Source organism: Nuphar pumila, chromosome 6, assembly GCF_984573655.1.
Source record: "Nuphar pumila chromosome 6, dmNupPumi1.hap1.1, whole genome shotgun sequence".
Taxonomy (NCBI): domain Eukaryota; kingdom Viridiplantae; phylum Streptophyta; class Magnoliopsida; order Nymphaeales; family Nymphaeaceae; genus Nuphar; species Nuphar pumila.
The window spans coordinates 53017755-53036462 of NC_143254.1; the positions used below are offsets into that span (position 1 = coordinate 53017755).

At 35.7% G+C, this 18708-nt stretch overlaps 1 protein-coding gene across 3 annotated transcripts; it reads right to left on the reverse strand.

Annotated features, from left to right (window-relative positions):
* Nucleotides 1–11799: 11799 nt before the first annotated feature.
* LOC149834859 (protein BRICK 1) lies at nucleotides 11800–17723 on the reverse strand. Of its 3 annotated transcripts, none has more exons than XM_090011588.1 (3): nucleotides 17549–17723; nucleotides 17077–17219; nucleotides 11800–12154 (listed from the first exon to the last, which is right to left on the reverse strand). In XM_090011588.1, the coding sequence occupies exons 2-3, from the start codon at nucleotides 17207–17209 to the stop codon at nucleotides 12033–12035; spliced, it is 255 nt and encodes an 84-aa protein (XP_089867714.1). In that variant the 5' UTR covers nucleotides 17210–17219; nucleotides 17549–17723; the 3' UTR covers nucleotides 11800–12032. The 3 variants fall into 3 exon arrangements, with proteins under 3 accessions (XP_089867714.1, XP_089867713.1, XP_089867711.1); XM_090011587.1 differs by having other exon boundaries at nucleotides 17077–17254; nucleotides 17549–17722; XM_090011585.1 differs by having other exon boundaries at nucleotides 17077–17257; nucleotides 17549–17722.
* Between the last annotated feature and the right edge of the window lie 985 nt (nucleotides 17724–18708).

Genomic DNA, 18708 nt, shown 5'->3' on the forward strand with positions numbered 1-18708 from the left:
ACGATAATCCATATGTGGACCTGATATTTGATGCTGCAGGACCGAAAATGGGTTCTGCTTTGGGACATAGTGATGCATCAACTGGGGTAGAGGAAGAAGCAACAAACGATGCAGCTAGTACATTCTATGACTTACTTAGAGATGCTGATGAACCACTGTGGAATGGTTGCGAGAGTCACACTATCCTGTCTGCAGTTCTTCAACTACTGAATTTAAAGTGCGAGTTTAATTTGAGTCAATCATGTTTTGACCGTCTGTGCTCTATTGTGAAGAGTATGTTGCTCAAAGATGAGAATTGCCACAAAATCTCTACCGTGCGAAGGTTATGGTCAATGCTCTAGGTATGGGGTATCAAAAGATAGATGCTTGTCCCAATCACTGCATGTATTTTAAAGATCAAGAAAAAAGTAGATCATGCTCATCATGTGGACATCCTCGGTTCAAGCCAAAGACAAAGGGAAATGGTAGCACAAGGTCAAAAGAAGTGTCGTATAAGTCACTCCGCTACTTTCCTCTCACCCCTAAATTTCAGCATTTTTATATGTCTTCGATGACAACTAAACAAATGATATGACATGCAAATAAAGTTTGACATGATGAAGACAAAATCACACATCCTGTTGATGCAGAAACTTGGAAGCACTTTGATTGTACTCATCAGAACTTTGCTTTGGAAGTGAGAAATGTTAGGTTAGGTTTATATACAGATGAATTTAATCCATTTGGGGGTAGATTAACCCCATATTCGTGTTGGCCGGTATTTTTCACCCCATACAACCTTCCTCCAAGCTTGTGTATGAAGCGTCAAAATCTTTTCTTGTCTCTATTAATCTCTGGTCCGACGTCTTCTGTCCAAAATCTTGATGTATATTTGAGGCCATTGATTGATGGACTGAAAATACTATGGGATGACGGTGTTCTCACGTACGATGCCCACAAAAAATAAAACTTCAATATGAAGGTTGTTGTTCTATGGACAATCAGTGACTTTCCTGCATATGGTATGTTATCTGGTTGGAGCACACATGAGAGGTTAGCATGTTCGTACTGCATAGAGGATACAAAATCGTTTAGATTGATGCATGGAAGGAAGTCGTGCTAGTTTGATTGTCACCAGCGATTTCTACCCAGCGATCATCCGTTCCGACGATAAAAATATGTGTTTCGAGCAGGCACAACTGAAATGGAAGGTTCACCAACAAGGTTGATTGACATAGAGATTTTAAGAAGATTGTGATACTTTTCATGTGGACTGATAGATGCCCGTAGGGCAACACCCTTTATTGGATTTGGGAAGGATCACAATTGGATAAAAAAAATCTATATTTTGGGAACTACCATATTGGCCAACCTTATTGATACAACATAATTTGGATGTCATGCATGTGAAGAAAAATGTGTTCGATAATATATTTAATACAGTAATGAATGTGAAAGGAAAAATGAAGGATAATTCGAAGGCACATATGGATTTAAAAGTGGTATGTAAAAGATCAGAATTAGAACTCAAAGAGTACAATGGCAAAGTACTGAAACCAAAGGCAACGTATGTGCTTGGTCCAGATCAAGTAAAGCTGGTATATCAATGGTTGAGACAATTGAGATTTTTAGACGGCTACATTTCTAACATTGCTCGGGTTGTGAAGATAGATGAGGGACAATTATATGGGTTGAAGAGCCATGATTGTCATATCATTATGCAACGGTTGATACCCCTAGCATTCCATGATATGTTAGACAAACCTATATAGAGAGTATTGTCCGAGTTGAGTAGATTTTTTAGAACATTGTGCGCAACTGAAGTTGTAGTATCTGTGGTAAAGAATCTCGATGAATCTATCGTAACTATTATTTGTCAGCTAGAGAAGATATTTCCATCAACATTTTTTGATGTTATGGAACATGTGGTCATACATTTGCTATATGAACTTAGGGTTGGTGGACCTGTGCAATATTGGTGGATGTACCCATTTGAAAGGTATATGTTTATCTAAAATTTTCTTTTCAATAGTATTGCAAAATTTATTGTAATCCGAGATGTATATCGTTGACAGATGCATGTTTGACCTTAAAAAAAAGGTTCGGAATAAAGCAAGGGCAGAGGGCTCTATTTGTGAGGCATACACCTTGGAAGAGATTTCAAATTTCTCATCTATGTACTTTGAACCTCACATTCTAACACGTTACACATGCCCACCTCGTAATGATGATGGAGAAAAATTGACTGTAACTGACAATTTGTTTATATTTCAATCACTTGGACATGCATTTGACAGTTGTTGGTTAAGACTCTTGGAAGATCGAGAGCAAGACACAACACAAATATATATCTTTTTCAATTGCTCAACAATCGACCCATACATTAAGTATAGTTAATATATAACATTAAGTTCTATACGTGTGTACATGGTTCGGTAAAATAAGTTTATGTTAAGTGTAGACGATTTGATCTGGAGTTGCGAAGAAAACTTCCACAACTCACTGATGCAGAAGTACAAAAAGAACGTGAAAATAAATTTATGTCATGGTTGAAAGAGTTGGTAAGGATGAGTGTATACGTTTTTTTCCTTTATACAACAATAAGATACTTAATTTGTCGTGATCATAGTCTTTGTTTGTGCTTGTAGGTCCACCATGGTGATGTTAAAGATCAAGGAATATGTGATTTACAAAATGGTCCGTCTAAATTTGTGCAGTGTTACAACGGGTACATCGTAAATGGTTATTGTTTCCATACAAAAGACTACGGTGTCAATAAGTCAACGATGAATAGTGGCATGTGCGTTAAGGGTAGCAGATATGATGAAAATGAATATGACTACTACGGTGTTATATAAGAAATAATGGAGTTGACTTACTTAGGCACAAATAATAGCTTAACTTTATTCAAGTGTCAATGGTTTGATCCCACAACAACTAGAGTCGACAAAGTCTCAAGCATTGTGGAGGTGAATGGTAAGTCAAGGTTTGGAACATATGAACCATTCATATTAGTCTTGCAAGCTCAACAAGTGTATTATACTTCATATCCGACTAAAAGGAAGTGAGATAGAAATGAATGATGGACAGTTTGTAAGGTGAAGTCTAAACTATACTCCGAGTATAATTAGTTACAGCAAGACAAGATTGCTGAAGATGATGAATACTATCAATCAGATGATATGCATGACTTCTCTTATGGTCATGATGTCACACATGTTATGCATGTCATATCTTCATTGGTTGATGGCACATGCATGGAAGAATGTGATCCAAATGATATACAAAGTGGATGGGCGCTAAATAAAGAAGAAGAAGATGATGACGAGGAGGAGGAGGAGGAAGAAGACTCTGAAAGTCAGACAAGTGATGATGAGTCATTCACGAGCTAGTGAAATACAACTTGTAATACAATTTTATCTGAATGATCTAAATGATTAGAATGATTTGAATGTATTAAAATGTATTATATTGATTTGAGTATATTGAAATGTGTTGTAATGTTTGAATGTCTTGCATTGAGTTTTTTTTCAATTTGATATGAATGATCTAAATGATTAGAATAATTTGAATGTATTGAAATGTGTTGCAATGTTTGAATGTCGTGCATGAAGTTTTTTTCAATTTGATCCGAATGATTTAAATGATTAGAATGATTTGAATGTATTGAAATGTATTGTATTGATTTGAATATATTGAAATGTATTACAATGTTTGAATGTCTTGCATGAAGTTTTTTTCAATTTGATATGAATCATCTGAATGATTAGAATGTATTGAAATGTGTTGCAATGTTTGAATGTCTTGCATGAAGTTTTTTTCAATTTTATCTGAATGATCTAAATGATTAGAATGATTTGAATATATTGAAATGTACTATATTGATTTGAATACATTGAAATGTGTTGCAATGTTTGAATGTCTTGCATGAAGTTTTTTTTAATTTGATATGAATGATCTGAATGATTAGAATGATTATAATAATTTGAATGTATTGAAATATGTTGTAATGTTTGAATGTCTTGCATGAAGTTTTTTTCAATTTGATCTGAATAATTTAAATGATTAGAATGTATTGAAATGTATTGTATTGATTTGAATATATTAAAATGTGTTGTAATGTTTGAATGTCTTGCATGAAGTTTTTTTTAATTTGATATGAATGATTAGAATGATTTGAATGTATTGCAATGTTTGAATGTCTTACATGAATGTTTTTTCAATTCGATTTGAATGATTTGAATGTATTGAAATGTATTATATTGATTTGAATATATTGAAATGAGTTGCAATGTTTTAATGTCTTGCATGAAGTTTTTTTCAATTTGATATGAATGATTTAAATGATTTAAATGATTATAATGATTATAATGATTTGAATGTATTGAAATGTGTTGCGATGTTTGAATGTCTTGCATGAAGTTTTTTTCAATTTGATCTGAATGATCTAAATTATTAGAATGATTTGAATGTATTAAAATGTATTGTATTGATTTGAATATATTGAAATGTGTTGCAATGTTTGAATGTCTTGCATGAAGTTTTTTTCAATTTGATATGAATGATCTGAATGATTAGAATGTTTTGAAATGTATTTCAATGTTTGAATGTCTTGCATAAATATATTTTCAATTTGATTTGAATGATTAGAATGATTTGAATTTATTATATTGATTTGAATATATTAAAATGTGTTGCAATGTTTGAATGTCTTACATGAAGTTTTTTTCAATTTGATATGAATGATTAGAATGATTATAATGATTTGAATGTATTGAAATGTGTTGCAATGTTTGAATGTCTTGCATAAAGGTTTTTTTAATTTGATCGGAATGATCTAAATGATTAGAATGATTTGAATGTATTAAAATGTATTATATTGATTTGAATATATTAAAATGTGTTGCAATGTTTGAATATCTTGCATGAAGTTATTTTCAATTTGATATGAATGATCTGAATGATTAAAATGATTTGAATATATTAAAATGTATTGCAATGTTTGAATGTCTTGCATGAAGGTTTTTTCAATTTGATCTAAATGATTAGAATGATTTGAATGTATTGAAATGTGTTGCAATGTTTTGCTGTCTTGCATGAAGTTTTTTTCAATTTGATATGAATGATCTGAATGATTTGAATGTATTGTATTGATTTGAATATATTGAAATGTGTTGCAATGTTTGAATGTCTTGCATGAAGTTTTTTTCAATTTGATTTGAATGATTTGAATGTATTGAAATGTATTGTATTGATTTGAATATATTGAAATGTGTTGCAATGCTTGAATGTCTTGCATGAAGGTTTTTTTCAATTTGATCTGAATGATTTGAATATATTGAAATATAATGCAATGTTTGAATGTATTGCCAGTACATTTTAATTTGTTAGAATATGGTTCGTGGAGGACACACTCGTCGAGCACTTAGTGGTAGCCAGTCTGAGCCTTCATCTTCACGGGCTCCTTCGATAGGTATATCATTTAAATAATTTTATATTTGATTAGTTGAAATTTACATTATATGAATTTTTAACTCATTGTTCTGTTGGTACTGTTTCGCCTACACATGACCCACATATGTCGGATGCAAGGCATTTTCCCTGTGACCCACGACAAGTAATTCAAATAGTATATATCGATGGTCGATCGTAAGTATTTCATTGTCACTTGTTCAATACTTAACTTATAAAAAATGTATATTGACGGTTGATTGTTAATGTGTATCTTTTCATGTGCAGTGTGAGGTTTGAGCAGCAAGGAATAATACGAGGAATTACGAAGTCATTATTGCATCATCTTCCAGGACCGATAGCTCAATGGAAAGAGTACCCGAGAGAGGTGTTAAACAACTTAATTTCCTCATTCATAGTATGTAATCATTTATCATAACAAGTAGTATTTTATTGAAATATGTGCTAATGTTCTGAAAGTATTTGTAGGCCTCACATCGCTTCGCGAGTGCAAACGAGGAGAAGGATGCGAGGGTAGTGTGGCAGAAGGTAGCTGCCAATCGATTTGCCGATATGTTGCACAATATAAAGACTGCAGCAAAAAAAGCAGCTGGTGGGATAGATGATCCATTGTAGTGGAAGGGCCATGGGCCGACTACTGTCAGGAGAGATTATTTAGAGGGCATGTGCGACAAGTGGGCGAACAATGATTTTTGAAACCGCTCAGCAAAGGCTGCACAAAACCGAGCAGCGATGCCTGATGCGCATCTACACACAGGTGGATGTAGGACTTTTGGGAGCCACCAAAAGAAAATGGTAAGTAATCAATATATATATATATATATAGTCAATTTTGTGAGTATTTTTGCATACTTATTAATCAATTTTTTATATCATGTCACATTGCAGGAAGCAGAAAAATGAAGCATTGTGCCTTACAAGGATGTGTTTATTGAAACATATAAACGTAAGAGCACAACAGATTTTGTATCAGAGAAGGCGAGAGCGACAACGCTATGCATTTATTGTATTAATAAATATTGTAATATACAAGTTACTTTGAATTATGTTATCATAAATATTGTAATTCTTAATTTTTAATTCATATTCTAATTATTACTTTATAGGAGTCATACGAGCAGCAAATGATACAACGATATGGCGATGACTCCACTCAGCATCCGTCTTTTGATCCTGCAGCATGGGTGACTGCTACAGGTGAACCCAAAAAGGGTCGTGTGTTCGGGTTTAGGAGTAACATGGACACCACACTATTCATTGCCTCCTGTAGCTCGGGCTCACAGAGTTCTCCCGCCAGCATCAACTCCCAACGTCCTATTGACCCTACTACGTCTTGGGATGGTGTTTATCAGCATTTTGAGGACAAAATGCAATACTTTTTAAATAAAGTCATTCCCAACCTTGTCCGTAATGAGTTATGCAACTTTTTTCAGGACAGGAGAACTTCATCTGCATTCAACATGAGCTCAGGTACCCGTCAGGTATGCATGATTGAATTGCTATAAATTTTTCCTTATAATTTTGTTAATGTCCTTCAGTTTATTACTAGTCTATTTGTCATTCAGCCATTTACTTTGTTGCATTAGATTAGATGGATTGCATATAATTTATTTCATTATGTTTTGTTTATAAATACTAACATTTTTGTTCTCTTTTGTAGGATGATGGAGATGATCAACGTAGAGGAACTGATGGAGGCATGGAGGAAGGGGCAGATCGAGAAAATGAAGAGGATGATGCCCAAAATCTTTGCGAGGATTAGATTTTTTTGTTTAATTTATTTGACAAACTTGTAACTAATTATAACTTCGCAAGGACTGTACTTGGTAGTTACAGTTTGCTTAACTTAGCATTTCTGTTTAATTTGTATGCATTTTTTTGTACTATTTTTTTATAAGCAGGATATATGAATTGTACGAGAATTTTTTCTCAATTTTCAAAATATTAAAAAAAATAAAATTTTTATTACAAATTAGTGATAGAGTAGTGACGGATATTATTCATCGCTACTTCATCGCCAATTTGAGGTAGTCATCGATTTACGATGGAATTTAAGCCATCGCTAATGTTCGTCGCCAATTAGCGACGGATATTCATCCATCGATGAATGGTAGCAACGGAAATAGTGATAGATTAAATTATATCGCTTAACCAAATCGGTCATCGTTTAACGATGAATTCATGACGTACATGATCCGTCGTTAAGCCATCACAATATAGCGACGGATTGGCGACAGATAAATTCTGTCACAATTTAGCGACTAGGGTTATACGACGGATGATATTCGTCGCTAGTCCATCGTAAACATATACATCGACGGATAGCATCTGTCGTCATTACACATTTTTTTTGTAGTGGTAATCGCTATCACAGTAATCGCTATACATAATAATACCTATCACTGTAAATCGTTCACAGTAATCGCTATCACAATAATCACTATACATAGTAATCATTATCACATTAATTGCTATACATAATAATCGCTATCACATTAATCACTATATATAGTAATTACTTTCACTATAATCACTATACATAATAATACCTATTATAGTAAATCATGACAGACATGATCAATTTACGTACCTTGATCACACTTTTCTCTTCTTTATCCCCTCCCTCCTTCCTCTGCCTTTCTTTTTCCTTCATTCGCTCTTTCGCCTCCCTTCTTTGCTTTTCAATTTCTTTCTTCCTTTCTATTTTCTTCTCTTTCTCCTGCTTTTTCTTTTTCCTTTTCTTCTCTTCCTCTTCCTACTTCTTTCTTTCCCTTTCTTTCTCTTCCTCCTTTTGCTTCTTACTTTCTCTTTTTTTCTCTTCCTCGTCCTCCTTCTCCTTCTTTTGCCTTTTCTTCTCTTCCTCATCCTCCTTTTCCTCTCTTTGCCTTTCCTTCTCTTCCTTATCCTGATGCTTCTTCCTTTATCTTTCCTCTTTCATCTTCATCATTTGCCTTTCATTCTCTTCCTCCTCTTTTTTCTTCTTCAATTGTCTTTCCTTCTCTTCCACCTTTTTTTTCATTTTCAATTGTCTTTCCTTCTATTCCTCCTCCTCCTTATTCTTTTTTTTTCTTTCCCTCTCCTCCTCCTCCTTTATTTGCCTTATCTTTCTTTGCTTTTCATTCACCTTCTTCTTCTTCCTTTGCCTTTCCCTCTCCTCCTTCATTTGCTTTATCTTCCTTTGCCTTTCCCTCTCCTCTTCCTTCTTCCTTTGCCTTTGCTTCTCCTCCTCCTTCTTCATTTGCTTTTTTTTCCTTTGCTTTTCATTCTCCTCTTCTTTCTTTCTTTGCTTTTCTTTCTCTTCGCCATCCTTTTCTTCTTCTTCATATTTAGTTCTTTCTCATGCTTCCTTTGTTCTTTAGCCTTAATATCTAATGGATAATGCTCCACATTATACAATTCCAACGCTTTGTTCCTGTCTTTATCATTCTCAATCTTTATTGTATTATGGTACCTTTCATAACGCTTATATAGATGAGTTTGACGGATAATTTATCTAATAGTCATCTCATCGAACGGAGAGAGATTTCTTGTCTGACGAGCTTTAAACATTGCTAACATGCACAACACATAAATTTAATCGCATCATTATATGTTATAACTGTCTCCCCAAGTATATAATAATACAACTTATTTCATTCATTAAATAATTACCAACATTACAAATTGTCACAATATTTGGCTTCATAAGTAAACATCATTGTAAGATTTAGTAAACTTAAGTATAAATCGAGGTAACTTCATAAATATACATTGCTACTGCTTTTAATGTATAAATAGTTGCTACTTCAAACTTACAAATCATTGTAGAAATCACAACCTTCATAAGTACATATCGTTGTCACGTTTGGGCTTCATATGTAAACATTGTTATACGATTTATCAAACTTAAGTACAAATCATGATAATTTCTTTAAATCATTACTGCTTCAAACATATAAACCGTTGTTGCATCAAACATACAAATCGATACTGCATTAAGTGTATAAATCATTGCTGCATTCCAACGTACAAATCATTGTAGAAATTTAGCCTTCATAAGTACATATCGTTGAAATGTTTGACCTTCATAAGAACAAATCGTGCTAACTATTTTTTGACACCCAGAAGGTGGATAGGTACAAATTGATTTGTTTCAGTATGAAAATAAGAGTTATTTAGCATGAATAATACAATCAATTATAAGATTTAGCATTCAAATTTACAAATCGATTTGTTTGCATAACAAAACTTTACACGAAACTCACCAAAACGATACAAGTTTTGGTAATCTGACAGTAGAGGAGAAACACCCAGAAGGTAGACATAGTGGATGGTGGCAACGATGCTGCCACTACGCAGACGACGGCAAATGATGCTCCAACAACAACAGACGATGACAAAAGGTGCTCCAGCGACAGCAGATGACGACAAAGGGTGCTCTGGTGGCAACAGATGATGACAAAGGGTGCTCCGGTGGCCGCAGATGACGACAAAGGGTGTGTCGTCAAAGGGAGCTCCTGTTACAGCAGATGGTGCAAATGAAACATTTGGACTTTGAAGAGTTAACATCATCCTTGATTTTTTGGATGAAGGACATTTTTGTCTTTTCTTGAACCATCGTTTCCTTTTTTTTGGATGGAGGACATTTTTGTTCTTTTCTCGAACCGTCGTTTCATGGCGAGAATAGCGAGAAAGGGTACTTAAGTCTTTGCAATCGCAAAGGAGTCCGATGCTAAGTGATGCCGACACACACGGGGATACGAGCCCCACGTGCTTATATACGTGGCGCTCATTCGGACCCCAAACACGTACTGTGCATCTTGGGGGGGGGGGGGGGGGGAGGGGGGGGACATATAACCTGCTTCGGGTTAGACAGACCCCACCAGTTGTACAACCGTACCATTACATTTTGAACTTGCAGCGTCCCCAACACAAGGTGACTTGCACCAACTGCTCCTACCAGAAAGCGGAGGCCCTGTTGGTAAATTTTTCGAGGATTGCTGCCATTAGGTGTAACAAGCGTGATTCATTTGTCCCATTCCAAACAATTTTGGGGAATTTGGCATTGGGTGCAAAGCAGTTGAATCACCTGTTTCAGAACCCTTTTAAGGAGGTTTGGTTTCCGTTTGTTTTCTTTGTAGGGGCGTTTGATGGCACCCGAAGTTTCTCCCTCCCTTTCGGTTTTTGTGTGAGGCTAACACATGCTATCAAACAGGGAAGAAAATCCTCCCCGTATTTTGCATTGGTGGGAGATTTTTCTTCCAATTTTTTAAGGGAAAAAAGACACTGGGGGGTACCCAGCAACTTTTTCTTTGGGATAAAATTATTTCCGGTGATAACTTTATCCTCGGTCAAACATGCCCTGATGGTCAAACTGGAATAATCCCGGTAGGATTCAAACCCGACATCCCCGGTTATGATGTAGTGCGACCTAGCTATCGAGCTACCTAATTCGACTCTGGGCTTGCCCGAGGTGCGTTATGATAATGCCTTCTAACCAATGTTGTCAGGTCTTCTATATCAAATGCTGGTTCCTCGAGTAATAGAAAAAAAAAGAGTATCATTGCGAATCGGATTGAATCTGATTCATATCGGTAGAAAATCGATATAAAATTGAGCTATTTAAGCTTATTTTTAAATGAATTTAAAAAATCGTTTAAAATCATTTTTAACATTTTTTAATATTATTTTATCTTTTTCCTAACAAGTGTCACCTGCTGGTTAAAAATTTGTCAATTAAGCCCGATTTGGTTCAGCATCAGAATTCCCTAAATCAAGTTGAAAATTGTCCGGTACGATTCTGACAACATTGCTTCTAACCATCCGTTTCGGTCGAGTCTGCGTTTTATAGAATCTCTTGTTTATAATCCATCGACTCCCAAGATGGTGATGCTACATCATTCATAAGCACAAAAGATGGTAATCAGAACTTGCCATACACCACCATCCAAATCAAGGATGAAGAGAACAATACTACCCAAGTTTCCCTCAAAATGACACCACCACCAACCTTGAGTACATCAATATCTAACCACTCCATCACCATAAAAAGAAAAGATGGAAAGGAATGAAGAAAAAGAACATGCAAAATCAACCCACAAATGCAACACCTCTTTTCTTATATCCCCTCAGTTCCCTCCCCAACTCATGCAGATCGCCGAGTATGGAAGCAAGCTATACGGTATCCAGAGCCGCATCAAACTAAATCAGACTAGAGCCTACATACATCTACAGTGTGCACCCCTCACTGCAAGGCTGAAGAGGGGGTTTTACATCTACCAGGGGCGGTTGATGAAGGGACAGTTGAAGTCTCTAAGAGGGAATGCCCATGAATCCATCCCCCACTGCTCTGCACGGGTGGTTTCCTTCTTTTTTTCGAGAAAATGCAAGAAGCAATTTTTATTGAAATGTAGATAGGTGCACATGGAATTCAACATGTTCAAATATTTGGCCAATACATTATATTAGGTGCATATGGTATTCAATATGTTCAAACATTAGGCTAATACAACCTAATCCTAAGCACTACATAACTGCATTATGTGATCTTTTGGAATGCAAGGGACTCTGACCGTGTCATGCTCTATCAGGTCTTGAACACATCAGCTGAAAACAGATGGGTTAGCTGATGCGGTGCTCACTTGGACCTCAAGCAATTCCAAACGCTGCTCAAGCACATCAAGCTTCTCGTTCAAAGCTGCCAGTTTGCTCTTTGTTGTTGCCTCTAGAAAACAGCACATTGTTGATCAGAAGGATAAGATTAGGAAAGTGATAAAGCCAACAAGTTAATGCTGCAAGTATTAAATGGTGTGAAACCTTTGAAGAGCAGTAGAAATAATGCACGCATTTACAAGATGAAACATATGTAAGGAGACATGATCTAAAGTGGTTCATAACAGACTGGGTGTTTTGATGGAATTTCAAAATGAAAACTGCATCTTCTGTTATCACATATGAAAGCCCTCTCTGTCTAGGATAAGTCACCCAGTTCCATACCTTTCTAGACAAAGAATCCTTTTAACCCATCTTACGAAATTAAGTAGACATACAAATTTCTTGCTGAGACACAAATATACAATTGACACACCACCATGCTAAATATTAGCACACAAGTTACATTAAACAGCTACATTCATGAAACATAGCGGCTTAGCATTCCAATCCTTTATTAAATAGATGGCAATGGATTGTTTACTTCACCAGCCTAAATATGATCATTCTGGTTAGATAGACAAACATTTTCTAGGTCACATTTTGTAAAGCATGTTTGTGTACTTTGAAATTTATGATCCCCAAATTTTAAAATGCAGATACATAAGGAGGCAAAATCTCATGGAATTACATAATAAATACACAAATCCTAGAAAAAACAATGCCAGGAAGACAGCCTCTCATTTGTGTTGTAAAAAACCCTACAAACAATTGATTTTCCAAATCAATGTAGAACAGAATGTATCTGCGCTAAACCACTTCATTCAAATAAATCTCATAAGACCTGCTTTAAAAGATAAAGTTTCTAAGACGGATACATTAGATTCCATTATGCTGCAACTGATGACTACTATGCTAATAATTCATCAAGAAAGATTAAAAGGAAATGTAGAAGGGAACAGAAACCTAATTTTTGAAAAAACAAGCTTTCATGATGCCAACGTCAATCAAAGAATCGAGATAATCAGATAAGGAACACAGCCAAAAGGCATTTAAGGATTCTTAGGTAGTGTTTGGATGTGTTTATTATTTGCTTGGCCAGTTGAGGTACCGTTCTGCTCCTGTGAGAGGTTCTAGCCTTAAGTAACCTATGACAGAGACCAAATCTTGGATTTCAGTGGACTTTTTCTCCATGCCAAGTTTCTTGGCCAATAGCAAGGTAAACAGAGGAGAGTTTGATTTCAAATTTCATGAAGTTGAGTCTCCCACTTGAACCCTGTAATTGATTATGAAAGCATCATTTTTACTTACTATTTCGACATATATACATGTCAGACAATGACAAACTACTACTTGCTATAGTAGGCATGCCAAATGAATCAGTAAAGTTATATCATCAATGGTTGGAAAAATAAATTGCTTCAAATTTAATAATTGGGGCTTGCAGATGTCACACTTCTGAAGTTTCAGATCAACAAAGAAAACACATTGCACAACCAAGCTCAAGCTACTTGGCTGCTTTGCTGCATGAGCATTCAGGAATGAAATGCTTTCCGCGTCCTCATAACAGTGTAAGTTATTGAGGTTTAAGTTTTTGAATGCATGTGTGGTTGTTCTCTCTGAAACCTTATTCATGCCTTGGTGTAAGTGACCTCTGACAGCTGCTCTAACAGAGTTGCAAAATCTACAGCTGTATGCTTTAAATGTATAGCTATCTGAGAAGTCATGTATCTTGGACTTGTGTCATCCACCACCTGTCAAGCATGCTGAACGGAGCTCAAGTTACTTATGTTATTAATTCTAATTCTAATGCACTACCTCGCAGGGGCCACATACATAGCATCAATAGAAAAGTATGCACCTAGTTAGAGAATTGATGTGCACGTCACTCAACCTTGCAGACCACTCCAGCAAGTGAGTTTCTCAGAGATGAAAGTGCTAAAACACAAGTAAAGCAGTGACATTAGCACAGTGAATACGACTGCTACCAAATCTATATATACAACAACGCATTTTCCTTTGAAATAAGCATCAAGCAAACAATATGTCCTTCGAGATATAAACCTAATGTTGCTTAGACAAGGTTGGGATAGCAAAAAACATAGCTCATGTGTAATATTTTGTGGCCTCCCAACCGTTAGATAACCAAATATGCAATTCTTGCTTTCACCATATACAAATACTAGGAGTATAAAAACTGGACACTCTCAACATAGCAGTTTCCTCCCTGGTTTTGAAAAATTAATTTTGATGGACCATATCCTGAACTTCTCTAAATTGCTAAAAACAAAAAGACACTCTTTTCTTCTCCCTAAACTACTTTGTAAGCTGAAATTGAAATTGGTTAGCATTAATATTGAATTCCTTTAATAAACATGCCCCCAAAAGTATAAGGCATATAAATTCATCTGTTACAATAGTTAAGAATCAAAGTCCACTCTCTCTATTTATTTATTTATTTATTTTGGTGTGGCTGTGTGGGTCAAGGTCTTATTGAACAGTACAACCAACTAGGCACAATTCTACAAATATGCCAAAATTTGCAGCCATTTCCACTAGATCTAGCTGTGCAGATAAATAATGGAGAGATCTTTTGGTGATTGCATTATTTTTAATCTCTTAACCCTGGCTTGCACAGGGAAACAGAAAGAGAAAGAACAATTTCCAGAAAATTTTCCTAAATATTATAAAAGCAGAAGCATGGGTAGTGAAGGCCAAAAAGTTTCTCCTTTATAACATTTTCTCAAATAACACATTTATCATGTCTTTCTTGAATGGAATTATAGATTTCTTTGCACATTTGTAACTTTTTTAGAAAAAAAGAATGTATTATTTACACAGGCACTCATGCAATTTTTTGCACAAAAATAGGAGTTACCTTTCCATATAGGAAATGTTGGAATATAACGAAAACCTCTCTCTCTCTCTCTCTCCCCCCTTAATATTCTCAATTGCCAACCTTGCATGACCAACCAAAGGTCACGACCCTCCGATTTTTTCACCATTAAATTGTAATAACTTACCTCCCTCAACTACAAAGTGGTATAAAAAGTTTTTTGGGCTTCAATATTTTTTCATCTACATTTTTAGCAAAAAATATTTTATTTTAGATGCATACATATTGTTTATTCATCATATTTTTTGTCATAATAAATTTTTTTAATATAAACTTATTTATCTAGAGCCTGGACATATGGATGGGCCGCTATAATTTCTAGTCTTTCATAAAGGGAATGCCAATACGTGACATTGTTTTCCTAGACTTCAACTAGGATGCTGGCCTTCAGCCTACGTAGAAATTGACAACTTGAAATGAAAGAGATAAGATGTTGGGAATGAGAAAATATCCTTCCTTTTTACTCTTCCTCCCTTTCCATCTTCAACGTTATGTCAAACCCAAGGCTGAACTCAACAACACAGAATCCATGTATTCTTGATCCTTAACCCTAAGAGCCATGTGGCGATTAAAAAAGCCGCAAAATATACATCCATAAAGGCATATAACCTGTGGAAATACCCTTAACTATGAAGCTAGCACAAACGCTACTAGTTTCTGACACCAGTCTAAATTCCAATTACTCCAAATGACAGTTTTGATAGAACAAACCATAAGAAACATTTATAGACATATCAAAATAACTCTAAAGCAATGTGTTGCCTCTGATCTTGCCAAATTCTCTAGATTTAGATGTATAGATCAGGTTGGTGGAAATTTGACAATTCTATTGTTCTTATGTCTTCACCCAAGTTTTCCTGACCAAAAAAATAGAATCTCGTCTCAGTACAATGATTTCTTAACCAAAGGCATGGAAATATTGGGAATATTAATTCATGAGGTTAAAGTAAAAACTATAGCTGGTGGCCAATGTTGATAGCCCTTATCTATGATGCTCAACAAATTCCTCCAGAATTTACTACCAAGCCATCTTTCCATTGGTTTTCAAACTAGCAAGTTTGCAAAAGCTCACACTATGAAACCTACAAATCACATCACGTTATCACACAAAAAATTAAGTTCTAAAGGAAACATAATGATAATTAATGGGTTGCAAAGACATGGAAATCCTCGTTCCTTTAAGGGTCATCTCAGAAAAACAAAATTCTAAAATCAGTTCTCCAAACTTGAATATCTCTATAGTGGAAAGTCAATGGACACACTTATCTGCCTACTTTTTATTGCTGTTTCAGTAAAAATTGAGGAAAAACAAGCTCTGGTGACCCCCTTAAGGCATAATGGATGGAACTCGTTCTCAATCCCACGTGTTACCACTTTCAGCACAAATGCCAAAAGAAGTAGCATATGGCAGTTCCTTGTTGAAGCCACAAATAATTTCGTGAAGATAAAAAGAAAAATCAAACTTTCAGCTAAGTATTTTCACAAACATTCATTAGCCAGCAAACATCCTGTATAAAAAAACTAATAGCATTAATGCCTTTCACAGTATCGTGCCATTTTTATAGACTTGTACCTTATGAAATGCCTACAAGCATAACCTTCCCAACTTTGAGGGACCCAAAATCTCTCAAGTCAAGTCTGAGCAATACTAATGGAACTAGTGCAATTGAATTAAGTCCTCGAATCAGATTGTTTCTTCAATTAATTAACTACACCCTTCAAATCGAATTAGATTGTTTCTTCAATTAATCAACTCCAACCTTCAAAATATGCATAGCGGATCTCAAGCAAAAGAAGTCCGTACATATTCAGGTTTCAAATAAACATGGTTTCAACTTTTATACGAGATACAGGCAAAAGAGCACTCAGATAAAGAGATTCATCTCAAAAAAGCCACAACTTCATGCATCTAGAATAATTACTAAGAATGTCTGCTGCACCAACTAAAGCTAAAACTGTTCTACAAAAAAATAATAACGAAAAGATTGGCATTGAAAGAGGGAGTTAAGGAGATCACGAAGATAAAAAAGAGAGAAGGGGATGACAATCTATGTACCATAATTTCGTAAAAAGAAGGAAAAAAAGAAAACCATACTCACCAAATTGGATAAGGAATTCAAACAGCCGGCGAACATTGAGAGACATGTTAGAAATGAACTCCCTGTTCTCCCAATCAGCTTGGACCGCTATGCCCACATTAACAGCATTAGTGATCCCCCCAGCTCTAGCCATCTCTTGCTTCCTATCAGCCCAACCCAGTCAAGCCCTTCTCAAGCTCTTCTGATCCATAAAAACCAAATTAAAAAAGAAAACCCACTAACCAAATCTTCATTCTACCAAAATCCCCATAAAAGAAACCGATGCAAAGTACACCCAAAATCGAATTCAGCTAAGCAGAAACAACAACTAAAGCCCAAAATAAAAACTAAACGAACACCCAAGAGAAAGTAGAACTGCAATGGAACGATGAATAAACAAAACCAACCAAAAAAAAACTCAAGAAGCAACTAGATATGACAATATGGTAAAGAAAGAGACTGCATCTACAGAAAGAAATAGTGAAAAACTAACCCTTTCCAATTCAGAGATATTCATGCCCCAAGGAATCCCCAATTCCCCAAGATGAACCCAAACACGAAAAATGGCTTTGCAGGCGAAGAGGATCGGCTTCCCTTCTCAATGTTCTATAAACAAGTCAAGTGACTTGGTTTTGATTCATGGGCTTTGCAGTTTCCACTCAGACGGGCCCCCATCTGCTGTAAAACATAAGGATTCCTCTCCCGCAAAGACAATAAAGACAGAGGATTTGTTTTGACTGCCTTCGGAGAAACCAATCTTATATGTTTCCCCCCAACCTCGGTTAAAACAAGATTTATTTATTTGGGTTTATGTCTAATGATTATGGTAATGGTAATGATGATGGTATCGGTAATTGATGGTCATCAGCATTCTTCTGTAACTTGCACGTTAAGATTATATTAGTTATTAATGAAGTATAAGAAATTCACAGCAATACCATTCATGTGAGACTTCATAAAATGTCCACTTCACCTGGTAAAAGATAGAAACGACTCCACAGTTCTTTTCGGTAAAGGGTGAATCTCTCTCTCTCTCTCTCTCTCTCTCTCTCTCTCTCTCTCCTTGGCATTCAGGTTAACTGTAATGTCTCCCCCTCCCTATATTTACTGCTATACGCATGGTCCGGACCCGGACCATTGCGTTTCAATGTTCAGTCTTGCTGTCAAGTGTCAATGGATGGATTTGGGTTGAAACAGCCTTTTAGTTGTAGCCTGGTTAGGAATTGGGTTGGATCCGAATGGATAGAGTAGATCTAGATATAGTTCTTCGCAATTCTTCCTAGAGCACATCTTGCATGGATCCGCGCTCGCATTCAAGATTTTCAAGGTTGTAGTATGAGGATGGTTTTGGGTGCACGACCCTGCCTGTCCAACCCAAAACCTGGTATGATTTGAGCCTGACACAGCCTGAAGGGTTTGGTTTGGACCCAAGTAGAACCAGACTTAGAGCAGATTTTTGGGTATGGTATCGGGTTCAGACTCGGCTCTAATCGGGTCTACTATAAGAGAAACCATACCCGAATCCGATAAGAACTACATGTTTTTAATTTGAAAAATTGCAGGTCATAATCAAAATTTGGATCAGGTGCGGGTCTGGTATAAAATTTTGCAAACTATACCCGAGTCCATGTATTAATCGAACCTTCGAGTCTG

What these genes read in the sequence shown, in the direction of transcription:
- LOC149834859 (XM_090011588.1), bottom strand. Translation starts at nt 17,209, where the DNA reads ATGGCTAGAGCTGGGGGGATCACTAATGCTGTTAATGTGGGCATAGCG. An exon ending in TGAATTCCTTATCCAATTTG is followed by an intron (nt 12,155 to 17,076) that starts GTGAGTATGGTT and finishes GCTGTTTTCTAG; the next exon opens with AGGCAACAACAAAGAGCAAA.